General features: G+C 42.9%; 1 protein-coding gene across 4 annotated transcripts in view; it reads left to right on the forward strand.

Annotated features, from left to right (window-relative positions):
- Positions 1-21,012, forward strand: part of LOC126259512 (protein SERAC1) — a 151,979-nt gene that overhangs the window by 63,739 nt on the left and 67,228 nt on the right. For all 4 annotated transcript variants that reach the window (XR_007546527.1, XR_007546528.1, XM_049956368.1 and 1 more), the window contains exon 2: positions 17,483-17,578. Coding sequence is in view for 2 of the 4 variants with exons in the window: in XM_049956368.1 (XP_049812325.1) it covers positions 17,483-17,578 (96 nt within the window). In the remaining 2 variants the exon portion in view is untranslated. The remainder of the gene's footprint in view (positions 1-17,482; positions 17,579-21,012) is intronic.

Consider the following 21,012-nt stretch of genomic DNA (forward strand, 5'->3'; position numbering starts at 1 on the left):
CGTGTTTTATTCTCTTACCTGTGGCTAAAAATCGAAGACTAATTAAAAGACGATCTCTTGGTGATATAGCTTGCTGCATATTTGTACCCTGTTTCCGAATATTTGATGCTACAATTGACAAGAGGTGTTCAAAGCTTGCAAAAGACGTTCTCAGAAAGTTTGTAATCTGAGCAAAGTCCTCTGATTTCAGTTCTTTTAGTAGTGTTTCTGGGAAACTTAAGCATGAACGGCTCTGTATGCATTTCTTTACCCAAACACTTTTCGTCTTTCGTCGCGCTTTTTCTTTAACAATAACAGTACAACAACACCGGCGGCTGCTCTGGTTTGTGCACACATTGTAATCTACAACTTGCCTGCCTCACAACGCGAACTGTAGTGGATACACTTCCGCAAGTACTTGCAGCAAGTTCGTGAAATTAACTTGCCGAAGCGACTTGCAGAAGTCAACTTGCGCGAGTTTTCGTACTAATGTAAACACCTCAGCAAGTACTTGCACAAGTTACTTGCGTAAGTTACTTGCTAGTGGACACGCGCCTTAACACTTTTGAGAGTTTCTCGTCAACGTAGCAGTTGATTTATGTTTCGTATCCTCATGCTGTGGTCACCACTGGACACCTCCAGTCCCGCCCCCTGTTGCCATTAGCAGCCGATATCGTGGTTGCGTGGTAGACAATACATGGGGCGTCGAATGTCGGTAAACATCATTGGCCTCTTGCGATCTCGCACCCAAGGGGTCCCATGTCAGCCGAGTTGCGAAACTTGAAACATTTGGCCTGGGTTTGCTTAGGCAAGTTGAAACCTGTATCGTTTACACGTCGTCTGGCATTGTTCTACGTACGCTTAACAGTACGTGCGGTCCCATAGTGTACAAAGGGCGTAAGTTACCTGTCTGAAAATCTGTTCCGAACATATGGAATTACTTTCATACTGTATTATATGAGGCACTGTGTTCGTTAACGACAGCTTGGATGATCAAGATTTGTTTCGCTCAATAAGAAGATCATAGAAACAGCGTAGAATATAAACCAGTAAATCGTTTGAAAAATGTATATAATAAAATCGCACAGCTGACAAAATTATATTTGTGTAACATTTTAATTAGTCACTATACGCATTTCGTCTTTTCATTTCTGGCAGTGCTTGATGATTTCTGCTCTGATTGTCGTCGACGAAGTGGTGTAATCTCCCCCTTCCTTCTTAATTCCAGTCATTGTACACAGTAAGCAAAGTCTTTTATGAAAAATTTGAGAGGAACGAAGATTACAATAAACTTTCTATTTTACTTAGCTTTTCGTGTCGTGTTGGCTCCAGTCCTTCTTGTCTTCGGGCCTGATTCTTGAAGCTGAAATTCTCACATTTTAGGTCCTCAAATTTGAATTGATCTAAATAAATTTGGGGTGCAGAATTTTTATTGTTACGTTAATATATTTTGTCACATTTTAGTACAGTCTTTTGACTTTTCACGTTAACAAAGTCGGAATTACATTGTTAGCCCAAAATACAAAAATACGTTCGATTACATCAGAGGCAGCTTACTACTATTTCACTCAACGGAAATAACAACATTCCAAAGGGTTTACAAGTTTTCTTGACAAATGAAGTTCTATTAGTTTCGATTATTGTTTCATAAATGAAACCAGAAACATACATAGTACACAGTACTAGACTTTATAATTAATAATAGAAATTTTAAGTGTGTCAAATAATTCGTAATTTCAAATGATTCTAAAAAAAATAATTTTAACTGTACATTATCGATTGTAACATCGTAAATAAAGTAATTCCTTTTCATAAATCTTAGCTTGAAATATAATATATTGTGTATAAAATTATATGAAAGTTTTCAGAACACCAGTTGAGATAATACTGACATGTCCAGAAATTGAAAAAATGATACTTGTATCGACAACTACTGTTGATCAAAAGTAATTCTAGAGGAGGATGTCCCGTTACAGTGGGATGTTCCCAAAATTACCTTTTGCCCCATTGCAAAGGAATCACTGAAGCATTTTAGTTTTGGAATGCACTGCTTCATAAACCACACGCTACTGGAACTTGCTCAGGTTGTCAGCTGACGCTAATTCAGGTCACGCTTCCGAAGCCATAGAAGTTGCAGTAGTCGGCCTAAGTCACGCTTGGACGTCTTGGTGCACCATTTGGGTGTCAGTTACCGCACGAGATAACTAGTGCCCAGATTTTTATGTGATATCAACACGCCAAATATTACGTAATTATATAACGAAAGCGGGTAACATACGTCAGAAATTATTTTATATCACAAAAATATTTTATAAAATATTTAATATAAAACACTAATTTCGACTGAAATCAACTTCTGCATTACATCATAGCCTACTACAATACATTAATAAGCATTTAAAGGTATCAGAAGCACGAAAAATGCACTAAGAAGACACATGTTACGTTAATTAGTCTATACTGCGCTAATAAAAGAATGTTATCGATCACTTCTGTTTACCAAAAGGTTCATCTTCACTGAGATTGCTCTGTTTTTCATTGATAGCCCAGTGAACAACCAAGTACTTCTCCAAATTCCCTGCCGATCAGAAACAATGTTTTTATAGGAGGAAAAGGATCTCTACATCGTAGGACGTGGTACGAATTTTATGGGATGGAATTTTCGTGGAGAGATGTCCGCTGCAGCACTTTCCCACTAGGGATATTGCAAATAGTTCGAAAATTCGAGTAGCCTAGATTTCTTGCCAATACATCATCAATCTTATTCACTACCCTCTAGTCAATATCACCTCTAATGTCAGTCACCTTGTATTTGACATTCCTCATAAAACAGTTGTCGCGTCGACGCCTACCCATATGTAGTAGTTGCTTATAAAGTGCCGTAAGCTTTTCAAGCCCTTATGTAAACAAAATATCTGAACACTTTTTATTTACTGTCGATTCATCAGGAATCTGTTGCCCGCAGTACTTTCGTAGAAAAGCGCAATATATAGGCAATTGAAGTTTTTGCTACGGAATGCTGACATCAGCTACAGAGGATCATCTGTGGAGTTCGGAATCTGCGTCAATAACATATGCTTCTTAGAAAATTGCACTGTTTGTTCTTTGTCTCCACAGAGTCGCCCCGAGGTGATCCTGAGCTTCTGGCAGAACTGTTATAGCTGCTAATAGAGCACATGATCTGCTTACTGCAAGCTCGACATAGAACAATCTCTCCATCAGTAGGCCTACTAAGAGCGTCGTCCATTGTAATCCAAAATTTTAACTCGGTGATAATTTGGATGCAATAGGAGGCATCATGAATGCAAACTGTCGTGAACTCGTAAACACTATTTGGCAAATCTTTCTTGGAGCACGCTGTCTTTAGTTCTGAAATGGTGGAAGTAGCTAGTGCTCGGAAAATTTCTGGCCGCTAGTCTTTTGTTTGCTCCACTGCCAATCTCGACAGCACAAACCCCAGTACTCAGGATAATGACTAGTACAATGTTACACATAGTTTTGTTATTATATCTGCTTTGCTTTTGAGAACTGAGAACTGAAATTCGGAACCTTAGAAAATTAAGTAACGTATATCCTTCATAATCCAAATCAAAGTGCAATTAACCTCGTTTTAGTGCATGATAATGTTTTTTTTTCTGTCTCTTTTTACGGTAGGTCGAATTCGGATATTGTTCAGGGGAGTGGCGTAGTGAGGGTGTCGGGAATTTTGAAGAAGGATAAAGAAAGCAATAAATTGTAATTTTACATAGCATAAAGTTAAAAACGTAAAACTATATAATTATAGTGAAATAAGTAACGATAAAATGGAATATATCAACGCTGGCAACATACTTCGTAAACACTTACACTCTTCATGTTCGTAGGAGCATAGGAAAAGAATATGTAATTACATAAAAATCCAGGCTGTACACTTACCTGTAACATTCTGCTTTACGTCTTTGGCTTCACAGAAACTCTGCTCCTTAAATCATCATTTCTCGATGCATTGATATGTATTACCTTCCTTCCATACTTACCTCTCGCAAACGGAGGTAATAAGGAATTACTCTGCCTTTTCAACTTTTACGCAGATCACTTTTAAGGATCTGACGCTGAATAACTATTTGTTCATTTATCGTCCTCGTCTCTGCAACACAAAAAATTGGAAAAATGTATTGTGATCCAGGAAAAGAATGTAAATCTCGTAAGTTAAAAATAATGAAGAAATTACTTTTTTTCCTGAGGGGACGTCGGAAAGCCTGCAAAACAACGTAATGCTTAATCACTGGACATCTGCCACACAACAATATCCACAGCATATAAAAAAAATTCTGAAACTTAAAATAACGCACTGTAAAAAAGTAACAAAGCCAGAATATTTATTCCACGACAGAAAACGGTCACCGGTAAAATTATAAATAGTCGCCACTAGCTGACACACACCACTGACGGCAGTGTGGAACATTCTCTGAGACGTGATTCAAGAGTTTGTCAGTTGTTCCCATTTCTGAGGAGGAGGTGTGCGGAAGTTTGAAAGAGTTTTTGCTGATGGATGACGAGCTGCTGTTCGTATCTCCAGTGAATCTAAAAACATGGTTCAAATGGCTCTAAGCACTATGGGACTTAACATCTGAGGTCATCTGTCCCCTAGACTTAGAACTACTTAAACCTATCTAACCTGAGGACATCAAACACGTCCATGCCCGAGACAGGATTCGAACCTGCAACCGTAGCAGCAGCGCGGTTCCGGACTGAAGCGCCTAGAACCGCTCGGCCACAGCGGCCGGCCCAGTGAATCTCAGACTTCTTGCACAATATTCAGATCCACAGACTTCGGTAGTCAATCATATGGCGGTTAATTTCACCTACCAGAAATTCGTCCACCATGGCAACTCGTTACAGATGATTATTATCGCCCATGAAGAGGAAATCTGAAACTCCTCACCTCTGTTTCTGTGAGCCTTAAAAGTATTCCTCCAACCACCAAAGAAGACTTGACGTTTTGAACGACCATCTGAGATGAAGCCTTCCCACAACTAGGGTACCAAACTGCTCTCTTAAATGTTGCTCTGTTTATACCGGCTTCCACTTTCCTTCCAGATAAATATGGTATGATCGATGATCATCATTCTGAAAATTGATGTGAAATTCATCTGTGAAGAGCATACCACACCGGTGATTCATGGTCCGAGAGCCATTTTGCTGACTCCACTATAAATGGGCCCTTTTTTGAACTTTTGGTGATAGAATACACACTCTCCAACATCTAGCAAACAGATCGAAAGTTCTGTGCTTGGCACAGGTTCGTAAGGAACAAGTAGCTAGCAAACTACATCCCAAACATATTCAGTGGATAACATACTAGGCAAACATGAAGACCAGTCAAGCAGTGTTGCCCGTTATTCTTAGATGAAGGCTTCCACATTCACGCAAGTTGCGGCTAGACAATGTTCTGCTTCAATAAGGCACATAAAGTTACATGAAGGACAGGCTATAGATCAAGCTTTCGGATCTCCTTCATGTAGCAATATATGTTCAGATTGCCCTCAATAGATATGAATTTCCTGTTCTATCCAACTGCATCCTAAACGCAGTATTCAGGCCTGGCGCTGTGGCCGAGCGGTTCTAGGCGCTTCAGTCTGGAACCGCGCGACCGCCACGGTCGCAGGTTCAAATCCTGCCTCGGGCATGGGTGTGTGTGATGTCCTTAGGTTAGTAAGGTTTAAGTAGTTCTAAGTTCTAGGGAACTGATGACCTCAGATGTTAAGTCCCATAGTACTCAGAGCCATTTGAACCATTTTTGCCATATGGCAGTCAACATGGTAGCATACAACGCATGTATGTCATTCACTAGGGTACTGCAAAGCCTGTGGTATAGCACCGTAGAACCTTAATAGTCATCGTCTTCATCATCGTCAATACCATCATCAGTGACTCTCACTGTAGGAGAGCTTAAAGCAGGTCTGAAAAGACTTCATTTCGGCATTCAGCGTCCCAACAATGGCTTTCACGTGCCAATTGTAGCGAGAGATGTTTGTGGTTGCTGAAGGTGATGCAGTGCAATGTCCCAAACATTCCATACTGTGGCAGATTACGACTAATTGTTTGTGCAGATATTTGCAGTGCTGCAGCATTGTGTGAGATTTGCGGGTGTTGCTTTGGGTTTTTTATGGTAATGTGGATAAGATGGCAGACATTCCATGATGTAGTAACAATTCTTAGAACCCCTTTTGTACACTCTTTATCACGGTTGTAGTAATATTCATTATACAAACCTAAATATCATGGTATGTGAAACCCATTTCCCAGCGACCGATTGTACTGCCTCGTTTCAGTTCACTTCCGCGCTGATATTGCCGCTTTTAATGAACTTGATGCATTTGCTTTCAGTTCCTTCCTCTTCGAGTCTTCACTGACACAGATTATGACATAACACTGACGTTTCTGGCCATGCAAAAATGTCGTTCATGGATCAACGTGTAAGCGACTTGCCTATAAACTTAATCACTTCCAGCTGATATGCTGTTCTGCACGCATCCTCCAATTTTGTCTTCACTGCTGCCACTCTTTTTGGTATTGAAACTTTCACAAAGGTTTGTTTAGTTTGTAAAGAAACTGCAACTACTGAGGCAATTGTGAGCTCTGCAGGTAAAACAAAGATTCACTTAACACTGTGTGGATGCTTCTCTTTCCCAGTCTAACTGTGACTTACAACTTCTTGTATTTCAAAAGTGTCGGCAAAGTTGTCACGAACTACACACTTTAATGGTACGATTACACATAAAACAATCACAGAGCACTTTACTCAAAAGCATACGATTCCATAAGTAGCGGATTATAAGACACAAACAACAAATTCTATAACGATGAACACTTGCTCATTGTTTCTATTATCTACTTGGTACTCGATGACGACCTCGGCGGTCAGTGCCACCACAGAGCCCGCTTCCCTTCTCCCCTCCAGCCGGTGAGGAGAACCAGTAGTGGGTAGAAATGGAACCCTATTTCGACCGCAATCGCGGAGAAATTCTGGAGAGTGAAGAGTTCTGCCGTAGGGGGAACGTGATGGGTCGTCGTCGGCGTTGCTTGGAGTAAGGGAACGGCTCTCAGAATTTGCTGTATAGGCGATAGTATCTGCGTGAAGTTCCCTGTCAGTGGAGCTGGAAACGGATGAAATACCTGAAGGTAGTCATTCTCGCGTTCCACCAGCACCCAGGCGGGCTTTAGACATTGGACTGATACATCTACATCTATATCATACTCCGCAAGCCACCTAATGGTGTGTGGCGGAGGGTACTTACGATCCCTCCAACCGTGTTCCACTCGCGAATAGCGCCTCTGTATTGGTCTAATTTCTCGAATTTTCTCCTCGTGATCAATACGCGAGATGTATGTGGTGTGAAGTAATATGTTGTCCGACTCCTCCTGAAAAGTGACGACCCGAAATTTCAGTAGTAAATCTCTTATAGTGTCTGCTAGTGGACTTTGTTTAGCATCTCCGTAACGCTCTCTCGCCAGCTAAACGATCCCATGACGAAACGCGCCGCTCTTCGTTGGATCCTCTCTATCTCCTCTATCAGTCCTACCTGATAACGATCCCAGACAGATGAACAATACTCAAGAATCGGGCGAACAAGCGCCTTATAAGCCACTTCTTTCATGGATGAGTTACATTTCCTTAAGATTCTTCCGATGAATCTGAGTCTAGTGTGTGCTTTTCCCACTATCTGTTTTATATGGTCATTCCACTTAAGGATATTTACGCCTAGATATTTTACGGTAGACTCTGTCTCCAGCTGTTTGTCATCAATAGTGTAGCTGTACAGTAGTGGATTTCTTTTTCTATGTATGCGCAATATGTTACATTTATTTACGTTCAGGGTCAATCAACTGCCAGAGCCTGCACCATTCATCAGTTCTCTGCAGATCGTTCTGCAAATTCTTACTATCTTCTGGCGTTGGTACTTTGGTATAGACAACTGCATCATCTGCGAATAGCCTTAAAGAGCCTTCGACGCTTTTTACTAGATCATTTGTATACAATAATTCTTGAGCATAAAACAGGTTCCATAATTCTACATCAGATTGACGTCAACGATATACACTCCTGGAAATTGAAATAAGAACACCGTGAATTCATTGTCCCAGGAAGGGGAAACTTTATTGACACATTCCTGGGGTCAGATACATCACATGATCACACTGACAGAACCACAGGCACATAGACACAGGCAACAGAGCATGCACAATGTCGGCACTAGTACAGTGTATATCCACCTTTCGCAGCAATGCAGGCTGCTATTCTCCCATGGAGACGATCGTAGAGATGCTGGATGTAGTCCTGTGGAACGGCTTGCCATGCCATTTCCACCTGGCGCCTCAGTTGGACCAGCGTTCGTGCTGGACGTGCAGACCGCGTGAGACGACGCTTCATCCAGTCCCAAACATGCTCAATGGGGGACAGATCCGGAGGTCTTGCTGGCCAGGGTAGTTGACTTACACCTTCTAGAGCACGTTGGGTGGCACGGGATACATGCGGACGTGCATTGTCCTGTTGGAACAGCAAGTTCCCTTGCCGGTCTAGGAATGGTAGAACGATGGGTTCGATGACGGTTTGGATGTACCGTGCACTATTCAGTGTCCCCTCGACGATCACCAGTGGTGTACGGCCAGTGTAGGAGATCGCTCCCCACACCATGATGCCGGGTGTTGGCCCTGTGTGCCTCGGTCGTATGCAGTCCTGATTGTGGCGCTCACCTGCACGGCGCCAAACACGCATACGACCATCATTGGCACCAAGGCAGAAGCGACTCTCATCGCTGAAGACGACACGTCTCCATTCGTCCCTCCATTCACGCCTGTCGCGACACCACTGGAGGCGGGCTGCACGATGTTGGGGCGTGAGCGGAAGACGGCCTAACGGTGTGCGGGACCGTAGCCCAGCTTCATGGAGACGGTTGCGAATGGTCCTCGCCGATACCCCAGGAGCAACAGTGTCCCTAATTTGCTGGGAAGTGGCGGTGCGGTCCCCTACGGCACTGCGTAGGATCCTACGGTCTTGGCGTGCATCCGTGCGTCGCTGCGGTCCGGTCCCAGGTCGACGGGCACGTGCACCTTCCGCCGACCACTGGCGACAACATCGATGTACTGTGGAGAGCTCACGCCCCACGTGTTGAGCAATTTGGCGGTACGTCCACCCGGCCTCCCGCATGCCCACTATACGCTCTCGCTCAAAGTCCGTCAACTGCACATACGGTTCACGTCCACGCTGTCGCGGCATGCTACCAGTGTTAAAGACTGCGATGGAGCTCCGTATGCCACGGCAAACTGGCTGACACTGACGGCGGCGGTGCACAAATGCTGCGCAGCTAGCGCCATTCGACGGCCAACACCGCGGTTCCTGGTGTGTCCGCTGTGCCGTGCGTGTGATCATTGCTTGTACAGCCCTCTCGCAGTGTCCGGAGCAAGTATGGTGGGTCTGACACACCAGTGTCAATGTGTTCTTTTTTCCATTTCCAGGAGTGTAGTTCTATAATTGTGTGGATCTATCTTAAAGCCTTTCTTAAAACCGGGAATGACCTGCGCTTTTTTCCAGTCGTTAGGTACCCTTCGTTGCTCAAGCTATCTACGATAAATTACTGCTAGAAGGGGAGCAAGTTCTTTCTCATAATCTTTATAGAATATTATAGGTGTGTCATCTGGCCCTCACTCCTTTCCACTACTAAGCGATTGTAGCTGCTTTTCAATTCCGCGTTAGGTTATCTCAATATTCGCCATTTCGACGTTCGTACGACTATTGAAAGGAGGGACAGTGCTACGATCTTCCGCGATGAAACAACTTCGGAAGGCCGAATTCAGTATTTCGGCCTTCTCTTTGTTATCTTCTGTTTTCGGTGCCGGTGTGATCGCTGAGAGAATGAATAGACGATTTTGACCCACTTACTGATTTTACGTACGACCAAAATCTCTCAGGGTTTTCACTCAGGTCTGTTGACAACGTCTTACTTTCAAAATCATTGAACGCTTCATTCATTGCTCTCCTTACGCTCATTTTCGCTTCTTTCAGCTTTTGTTTGTCAGCTAGGTTTTCACTTCTCTTGAATCTGAGATGAAGTGCTCTTTGTTTACGTAGCGCTTTTCTAACACGGCTATTAAACAATGGTGGATCTTTCCCATCCCGTAAAACCTTACTCGGAACGTACTTTTCTAGGGCATATTGAACAATGCCTTTGAATTTTTTCCATTTGTTCGCCACATCTTCGTCCTCATAAGCGATTATTTGATGCTGACTGCTGAGATATTCTGAAATTTGTATCCTGTCACCCTTGCTGAGGAAATATATCTTCCTACCTTTCTTAACACTCCTTGTAGGGCCCGTCGTCATAGATGCTCTCACAGCCTTATGATCACTGATACCTTCCTCTATGTTAAGTGATTCGGTAAGTTCAAGTCTGTTTGTTGCCAGGAGGTCTAAGGCGTTACCACATGAGTTGGTTTTCTAACTATCTGCTCATGGTAATTTTCGGATAAGACATCCAGAACAATGCCACACGATCCCCTGTCTCTGGCACCAGTTTTCATGGCATAACACTCCCAATCTATACCTGGCAAGTTGAAGTCACTCCCTATTACAACGGCATGATCAGAAAAATTACTAATGATATTCTGCAAGTTCTGTCTGAAGCGCTCTACAACCACAGATCCTGACTGGCACGCAGTCATCATTTTCGACCGTTGTTTGATACTCAATTTCACCCAGATTAATTCATATTCGGAATCCGTGATAACCTCGCTAGATTTTATCAACTTTTTTACTGCGATAAACACGCCACCACCATTGGCGACTAACCTATCTTTACGATAAACATTCCAATCTGAACGTAGGATTTCTTTGTCATTGACGTCTGGTTTCAACCAGCTTTCTTTTCCCATTACTATCTATGCATTATAACCTTCAGTAAGCGATACTGTTGAAGGAGTGCCTTTCATGAAGACGAAAAATGTCTGTTCCCGCCATTAAAGGACGACGTGAGAACAATCGCGTACCAGTAACCCTCTGTAAACAAAAACTTGTAAGCCACGGGCTTGAGGTGGTAGTGTGAGGGTGTGGGCTACGTGACAGAAATTTTATACCAACGTTGGTAACTCTACAATAGTATTTGATGGAGAAGGTAACAGGAGTGTGAGGCATTCACCATACACTATAATGAGGAGTACAGTACTTCTGTGATCAAAGATTTAAAGAAAAGCGTCCTTATATGCAGTCCGGATTCCCTAGGATCCATGGCAACGCGTCGCTCTATTGTGTATCGTGGCACATCAAACCTGCTTTCGGTGTTCGGTGCCATCTTTCGACCAGTATGTTATTTTGAGTGTGACAGGCGGTTGTATGAAAGCGTTGAAATCTGCACAATTTGCACAGATTGGAAAAGAGAAGTGATTCGAATTGCCATCCTTGGTCGGTTGTAATAGACAACAGACATCCAAAACGAGATATCCATATGTTAATGAACGCCCATGCCATTGATTGGCTCTGAGCACTATGGGACTTAACTTCTGAGGTCATCAGTCCCCTAGAACTTAGAACTACTTAAACCTAGCTAACCTAAGGACATCACACACATCCATGCCCGAGACAGGATTCGAACCTGCGACCGCAGCGGTCGCGCGGTTCCAGACTGTAGCGCCTAGAACCGCTCGGCCACTCCGGCCGGCCATGCCATTGATTCCGCTATTATATCTTGTAAGGGAATGGTCTCAACCCAATTATCGTACTGTCGATGGCTGACGGAATATATCTGAAGCCACTGGACTGCACGTTGAAAATGACCTTTAGGTATTTTGGAGGTGGCCTGTGGTGGAAAAGCGCGGCGACCGTTTTGCTGCGCTAGCAAGAAAGGCAGGGAGGCAGGCAGGCAGTTACGTGATCACTCCTGCAATATGCCTTCACCCCAGTTACACAAACTATTCCATAACGAGTCACATGATGGGGCGAACTCCTTGGTGTGATAGATTGTGCCAACTGTCAAAGATTGTTATCCTGAACGACATCAGACCCAAGGGGCGTGACCTGGTCTCTGACGTATCACATCATAGCTAGACGAGAGAGTCAGATATCCTAATGCGTTATGTGTTGTAGCTGCAAGATCTTACTGTAGCATTTAAGAGAGCCAAGTAACTTTTCGACCTGTTCTTGTGCCGCAGAAAAGTGACTGAAATCAATTAACGTACTAAGTGCATGAATTCGAAACATGTAATCTGCCACAGTGTCCTCCCCCCCCCCCCCCCCAATTCATATCCCAGTTATTGGTTGAATATTGCACACTTGAGTCTAGATGTCTGAAGCGGTGGGGGACACGTCCCAATTACGATTACAGACAGCATGAATCAATGGCTTGTGGTCAGTGAAAAGTACGAGGACTTGGCCCTCAATACCTTCCTTAAAGAATTTTACCGCCTCATATAGAGCTGTTAATTTTCAGGAAAAGAAACCATAGGGATTGCTGGATACCATTCACTGTTTGTTGTAAAATTGAGCCAATGACTTCAGCAGTGGTAAATAGATGGGCTGTACGCGATGGGTGAGCTAAAGTCTCGGCGCTCTGTAAAGATTGTTCGACCAATTCAAAAGCTCTTAATATTTCCTCTGATCATGGTATACCTAGATTCCCTTTTGTATTCTCCCTGTACAGGGCGTTGGTTAGCTTGATTTCTGCGGCCTGTGGCATGTGACGCAAACAGAAGATAATCGTGTGTGGCCTATGCATCAGCTGAATTAATTCTGTTCTATCCTCTGCCGGCCAAATCTCCTTACCCTATGCATGTATCACCCTTAGTGCCGTGGCGAACCAGGGGCTGGGAAACACGAAATACACATGTGTGGGATTCACTGTCATTGATTGCACTGTCACTAACATGTACATGCATTGTAGGTGCATGAAGAAGGTAGTTGTAGTGGGTAGGTGATAACATCTGTGAAGACTCCAGCTGACTGGCGCATTGCTGAATGATGTCCAGTGCTTTTCTTCAGCAGTGACGTGCGTACACGTTGCCTTTAGTGTAGGGTCAATAACTCGTCAAGGTATATATACTCTTTGTCGCTCCTAACACTGTTAATGAAGTTCCATACTCTGATTTGTAAGTCCTCCATTTTACGCCAGATAGCCATGAAGCTAAAATCCTGTAATGGAAGGCGCTCAATGGTAGCGATACGTAAAGGTTGCCATGACGAAATATGAAGTTTGTACTCCACCAACTGATTGCATCACTCTTGCAGTGATTTCTGCAGTGAGGAGTTTTCCTCTTGCAACGTGAGGCGTTCCTTTTTGATGTCACTGTATAATTTATTGCTTGCCGCCACTTGATCCTCGAGCGAGGAATGTAACTGCTGAAGCCTATATAGAGGGGGTTTGGAGGCGCCTGTGTGTTGTGGAGCAGCTTGTGTCGAAGGTCTCCCAATTATATCATGAATGCTAACACCAGATGTTCTACACTATAGCTCTCCTTCTTGTAAATCCGAACGGAAACGGAAGCGGCAAACGAAATCCGTCCCTGACAAGGGTTCATTTACATCACCTTGCACAAAAGTTCACGTGAAAGAGTGGCTGTTGCCGAGGACATTTGTGGGAAATATACCCCTATAATGCAATAATCAATCCATTCACTGCCTTGTATTGAGTGTGATGTCTGCAGCGTAAGGAAGGGATGTCGTATTTGGGATCATGCTGATCTCAGATACCGAGTCTACCAGAAAATGCTGAGTAGCATGACGATCGCAAATATTGAGGTGATCGCTTTAGAGATGGCAGAGGGTGGAAACCAACTGGTTCGATTCACCTGGTTTGATTTTTGAAGTACTATGATAACGCCATGACCTCTGAAATCTAGTGAAAGTCATGGGCAGCATTTGGGGACCACAGAGATGAGAGTACTTGATATGGTGGTGCCGAAGCGAGAATGGAAACCATCACCAATGCACGATATGTCGAACACTGTCCGTATCGTGAGAGGTGGGGGTGCCTGGTCGTCTGTTGTCAGCTAAGTATGGTGTATATCGGTCACCAGGGTCGAAGACACGTGGCAGCATCTCTGTGAATGTTTGGAACTGTTTGATTGCTCCCTGCTGCCGTAAAGGACAAGGTGGCTGCCGCCGCTCTGTGCATGGTGTGTCAGAAAGCCTCGGGCGCGGTTGTTACTGCTTAGTAGCCAGTTGCCATCTCAATGAACAGCATCGCTGCCAACTGCATGCACTGCTGGTAGCTGCTATGTAGCTGGGGTATACATCTTGCAATACAAAGGCATGTTCTGCTAACTGCAACTTAGCATCTTGTAGGAATCCACTATTACATGTTAAAAATGCTTGAATTCCTTACGCAATTTGTTTGTCCATATGGCCCACAGAGAACTGTCAGGCGTTAATATAGGATCCACTAAAGCTTGTAGGTGGCACCACAACTGTAAGGGTGTCTGTCCATTTAATCGTTCTGAGAAAACAGCCTGACGAATTTGCTGCTCGTTTGATTTGCACGGTCTATGAAGTAGTGCTGCCTTGGCTGCCTCAAACTTGTTGAAAAGAGGTGGAGACAGGATAACATCACTGACTGTAGCAGCACGTTCATCTCTTATGACACGATAAATCCCACTGTCATCAAAACTGTTGTGAGTAGTGAACAACCAAGTTTGTGGTTGGTCTGATAGGAAATAAGGCAGTTTCGGTGGCATATGTTCTACATTACGAACGTTGCTGAATAGTTGTCCGTAAGGCACCAACTGAGTATATACTGGGGTGTAGGAACAACCCCATTGATCAACCGCGATGCAGTAGAAAATCCAGGACTTTTCTGGCGTGGCTTGGAAGCACTGTTGCATTTGAATACTAGGGCTTAACAAAGGGCCTGAAGCACATGCAGGTATTAGGTTGTGTGGTTCCTGTGTTCGAGGTAATTCAATCAGATTCGTGGAGAGATGCAATGAATGTAGCCACTTGGAAGCAGGAGGTCCATGTGCACCTTTGTGAGGGGGTATGTAGTCACCTTCACTAGCGTTTTCGGACTTAACTTGTTCTATACAGTTCGTTGTATCATGTAATCCACGGGAAACAGTGTTACTGGACAGGAGGAGAACAGTATCTGAAAAGGACTGTTGAACTTGATGAAACCTGGATACGAGATTTTAAGCCGTCACAATAGAAAAGTTCCGACGCTCCACGCCAGAGAAAACCCCGCCGCCAATGATCTTTCCGTATGACATGAATGGAGTCATAGCTACAAATATAGTGCCCCACAGGAAGTTTGTAACAGGCGCCTACTACAAGCTGTGCCCGCAAAATATTTTCCGCCCGAAAATTCGTCAAAAAAGCCTGACATGCTTGCAGCTGGTATCCTCATTTGCACGACAATGCAAAGCTCCATACCGCCGAACCAGTGAGAGAAATGATCAGCAAATATACACTGACGGTAAGAAACGCAACACCGACAAATAACTAATACAGAGTAATCAAATTTCCCGAATACATTTGTCTAGGTAAAATATTTGAACGATTAACATTGTAAGATCACAGATTAATGAAAGTACGAGATAAGCCATTGCAAAAGTGAAATGCTGGTACGTTAATAATCGGTGTACTGCAGAATGTTGAATGTGTTGTACATTGCTGGTTATCAGTTTGTGAGATGGAATTCCATGCATTTGGCAGTTGGTTGATCAATACAGGGACGTTTAATGCTGTTTGTGGGTAACGCTGCAGTTGTTGTATCTGAAAAGGACTGTTGAACTTGATGAACGCTGCAGTTGTGACCGTATATGTGCTCGACAGGAGACAGGGCAACGCAACAGTCGACACTCTGAAGAGCGTATTGAGTTACAAGAGCGGTATCTTGGCGAGCGTTATGCTGTTGGGAAACACCCTCTGGAATGCTGTTCATGAATAGTAGCACAAGAAGTCGAATCAGCGGACCTACATACAAATCTGCAGTCAAGAGTGCCCCTGTTGTCATACGAAATCGCACCTCAGTCTATAACCACAGGTGTATGTCCAGTGTATCTAGCACGCAGATAGTTTGATTGCGGGCCTTCAACTGGCCTCTTTCTAACCAACAAGTGGCCATCGCTGGCACCAAAGCAGAACCAGCTTCAGAACATAACAGACCTCCTCCCTGCCCCCGAAAAGGCTATCGCTTGACACCACTGAAGTCGCAAGTGGCGGTGGTTTGGGGTCAGTGGAATGACGCTACAGGGCGTCTGGCTTGGGGCTGTCCTTAAAGTAACGTTTGTAACAGTTCGTTGTTTAACTGTCGCGCAAACTGCTGCTCAAATTTCTGCTGTATATGCAGTTAGAACTACTTAAACCTAACTAACCTAAGGAATCACACACATCCATGTCCGAGGCAGGATTCGAACCTGCGACCGTAACAGTCGCGCGGTTCCGGACTGAAGCGCCTAGAACCCCTCGGCCACATGGTCTTCTTGCGACCGTACATTCCCGTGACCACCGCTCCAGTAATTTTGTACAGTGGCCACGTTCCTGCCAAATGTTTCTGCAATATCGGAAAGGAACATCCAGCTTCTCGTAGCTCTTTTACACGACCTCGTTCTAACTCAGTAAGGTGCTGATAATAGTGTCTTTGTCGCCTTAAAGGCGTTCTTGACTGACATCAGCCCACCACGTCCAGTTTCAAGGTAACTAATGCTCACGACCTTGTGTGTATTTGAAGGAAACCTGATTTGCATTCTCAAAGTGGCGCTATTAGCACCACTCTTCTGCGACTGGCGCAAAATTCGAATAGACATCATCTTTCAGATATAGAAAGGCGCCCACCAACTTTCGTTTATGTCGCACAACTGCTTCTTGGTGTTCCAATTTTTTTCCGTCATTGTAACTGGGAAATACTTCCCCAAACTCCATACAGTTCGTATATGAGCCTTGAATTTGTTTCCCAAACTGAATGAACAAATCCATGGGAAACGTTTTGATACAATTGATGAAGCTTCCAGTGAGGTGCTGTATAAGGAATACAGAAGATGGAAGAACGTCATAATCTTAAGTATAAGCATATTGAATGCCTGTAAAGGTATTCTGTAAAATAAATGATTTTCTTCAATACTATCTTACATTGTGCAGAACTTTTCAAATGATCCTCAGATAAGGCAGATCATGAAGCATAAGATCATACTATGTTCACAACTTCTACCCAACCATTTCTAATCAGATGTTTTGAAACAATGATTATATTTTTACATATATAGAACCATTAAGGAAACAATAGGAAATTTATTTTTTGGAGATAAAAATATCTACATATCTTGTTTGACAATTCCATTGTTTACTGAAAAGTGCATACATTATTCCAATATAATTACCTCCCCCCCCCCTCTCTCTACCTCTCTCTCTGTCTCTCTCCGTGTGTGTGTGTGTGTGTGTGTGTGTGTGTGTGTGTGTGTGTGTGTGTGATTGAGAGAGAGAACTTGCTTAGAAACATTGGTGAAATATTTCAGTCTTCCAATCTTCCAATTATTTCTGTTTCAGATGCGTGACTCCATGCACTAGAGAACAACAAGCAGCGAATATTAGACTCCACAAAACAATATGCACAGTGCTTTCTTTGCACGCCTATCGATTTCTGTAAGTATATCATAGATATATTTAACCACACAGAACTTTCTGAAATCACCGGGTTATGTAATTTGAATACAAAGATTTCATCATATTTTTTTACAATCCACTATGAACATATACATCAAACTCTGTTTATGACAACACAGAAAAATATGAACTTTGATACTGATTCATGAGCTCTTACTGAAACACTAAATTCATCTTAGCTTTCTTGACAAAATCCACAGTGACAGTTGTTCAACATGGTTTTTCACAAGCAGTGAATAACAAGTCAAACACCTAATAGTAACTTTCAGAATACTGTGATGAGTATGTGAACATTTCAGTGTATTTATCTGTCGCTAATAATGAGTATGTATCACAATATCTTACATTTTTACAAGAAAGCTGGATTTTTATTCACTACAACATGGACAGCAATGGTCCTAAGACACTTCCCATGGGCACACCCAAGTTTCTTCTGCATATGATGATGACTCTCCATCCGAAATAACATGCTGCATCCTCCCTACCAAAAAGTCCTCAATTCAGTCACAAACTTCTCTTGGTATGCCAGAAAAATACTGCATCTACCTGACTGCTTTGATCTAAAGTTTTCAATATGTCATGTGAGAAAAATGCGAGTTAGGTTTCACATGATTGATGTTTCTGTAATCCATGCTGGTTTGCTTGGAGGAGGTCATGCTGTTCAAGATATCTCACTTCGTTTGATTCAGAACATGTTCTAAGATTCTATAACAAATCGATGTCAGTGATACTGGATGGTAGTTTTGTGGATAGTTAGAGGAGGGACTAGATATTCTTATGCAGTAATCTCTGTTCCATAGAAGTTTCTTTACAGTGATTGTACACCATGGAGGTTCCCTCCCATTACAAACTATTCTACTCGGCCAACTATTCTTATAAACTTGAGCCATAGCTCCTCTACACACTCCTGCCCTGCTGGAAGTCTCAAGTTCCTCATTGAGATATGACACTTCCAAATTTTTTTATCTAGCTTACTGAACATAAATTTCTTTCTGCTTGCTTTAGTTGTCCTTTGTATTTTGGTAATCATTGTCGCCAGTCATTGTGATCACTGATACCAATTTTGATGTAGACATCCTCAAAGGGATCAGGTCTGTCTGTTGCCATTAGATCCAATATATTTCCACCACAATGAAGGTTCTGAACTGTCTGCTCTAGATAGTATTTAGAGAAGCATTTAGTAATGTTTCACAAGCTGTCTTATCATGCCAACCACTAACAAAACTGTAATTCTCCCAATTTATTGTTGGATGATTAACGTCTCCACCAATGATTACAGTACGATTGGGGAACTTACAAGCGAACTGAGGTTTTCTCTAAAGTTGTTGGTTACATCAGGAGATGAGTCTGGTGGTTGATAGAGGGATCCAATTACCATTTTATGCCCATCCCTGATACTGAGTCTTGTCCTAACAATCTCATATGCTGCTTCAATTCCTATCTTCATGGATTTGAATTTCCTGTCTACTGCAACAAATACATCACCTCCAATTCCCATTAGCCTATCTTTCGATATAAAATTAAATTTTCGCCAGAAATGTCACTGCTATCAATTTCAAGTTTCAACCAGCTTTGTGTATCTACTATTATGTCGGCTTCAGTGCTTTTCAGGAACACTTTGAACTCTGACACTTTGTTGTGAATGTTTCAGCAGGTAACCACTAGGATCTTCTATCATTTATCTGGATTGGATGGAGAGTTGCCTAACCTAAAAAAAAAAAAAAAAAAACTCTTGTATGCACCCCACACACAGTCAGCTATCTAGGTAGCAGCTTTCGAAGTCTCTGGTTCAGTCCTTTGAAACAACACAGAACCAAGTAACCAAGGTCAGTTCTGGGCACAATGCTGCAAATTTTTGGGTCCTTCAAAACTCCTTAAGGAAGGCTGGTCTTTTTAACCTCTTGTCAAATTGCTGGGATGATTCAAGTATGACCTCAGAGGCCACACAGTAGGGATCATATGTTCAAATGCGCGTAATGGTCTACAGTTGCTTGCACCCTGTTCCGTCAGAGGCTGCCAGAATAGTCTCTTTCCTGTCCCTTGCTGTCATTTGCCTAAGGGGTACCATCATTCACCATATGTTTAAACTGCTGGCAATTAATAGACCCCTACCCTTTCGTGTTTGCCTCCTCTTGACACCAGAGAAAACATATTTCCCAAAAATAAATGAAGTGAGTCCCCAGTTTCATTATCTTTATTAGTCACAAAACTTGTTCTTCCCTGCTCCCTTGTCTTTTACTGTTGTTGTTGTTGTGGTCTTCAGTCCAGAGACTGGTTTGATGCAGCTCTGCATGCTACTCTATCCTGTGCAAGCTTCTTCATCTCCCAGTACCTACTGCAACCTACATCCTTCTGAATCTGTTTAGTGTATTCATCTCTTGGTCTCCCTCTACGATTTTTACCCTCCACGCTGCCCTCCAATACTAAATTGGTGATCCCTTGATGCCTCAGAACATGTCCTACCAACCGATCCCGTCTTCTGGTCAAGTTGTGCCACAAACTTCTCTTCTCCCCAATCCTATTCAGTACTTCCTCATTAGTTATGTGATCTACCCATCTAATCTTCAGCATTCTTCTGTAGCACCACATTTCGAAAGCTTCTATTCTCTTCTTGTCCAAACTATTTATCGTCCATGTTTCACTTCCATGCATGGCTACACTCCATACACATACTTTCAGAAATGACTTCCTGACACTTAAATCTATACTCGATGTTAACAAATTTCTCTTCTTCAGAAACGCTTTCCTTGCCATTGCCAGTCTACATTTTATACCCTCTCTGCTTCGACCATCTCAGTTATTTTGCTCCCCAAATAGCAAAACTCCTTTACTACTTTAAGTGTCTCATTTCCTAATCTAATTCCATCAGCATCACCCGACTTAATTCGACTACATTCCATTATCCTCGTTTTGCTTTTGTTGATGTTCATCTTATATCCTCCTTTCAAGACACTGTCCATTCCATTCAACTGCTCTTCCAAGTCCTTTGCTGTCTCTGACAGAATTACAATGTCATCGGCGAACCTCAAAGTTTTTATTTCTTCTCCATGGATTTTAATACCTACTCCGAATTTTTCTTTTGTTTCCTTTACTGCTTGCTCAATATACAGATTGAATGACATCGGGGAGAGGCTACAACCCTGTCTTACTCCCTTCCCAACCACTGCTTCCCTTTCATGTCCCTCGACTCTTATAACTGCCATCTGGTTTCTGTACAAATTGTAAATAGCCTTTCGCTCCCTGTATTTTACCACTGCCACCCTTAGAATTTGAAAGAGAGTATTCCAGTTAACATTGTCAAAAGCTTTCTCTAAGTCTACAAATGCTAGAAACGTAGGTTTGCCTTTCCTTAATCTTTCTTCTAAGGTAAGTCGTAAGGTCAGTATTGCCTCACGTGTTCCAGTGTTTCTACG

The sequence above is a fragment of the Schistocerca nitens genome, chromosome 1 (assembly GCF_023898315.1).
Source record: "Schistocerca nitens isolate TAMUIC-IGC-003100 chromosome 1, iqSchNite1.1, whole genome shotgun sequence".
Lineage (NCBI taxonomy): Eukaryota > Metazoa > Arthropoda > Insecta > Orthoptera > Acrididae > Schistocerca > Schistocerca nitens.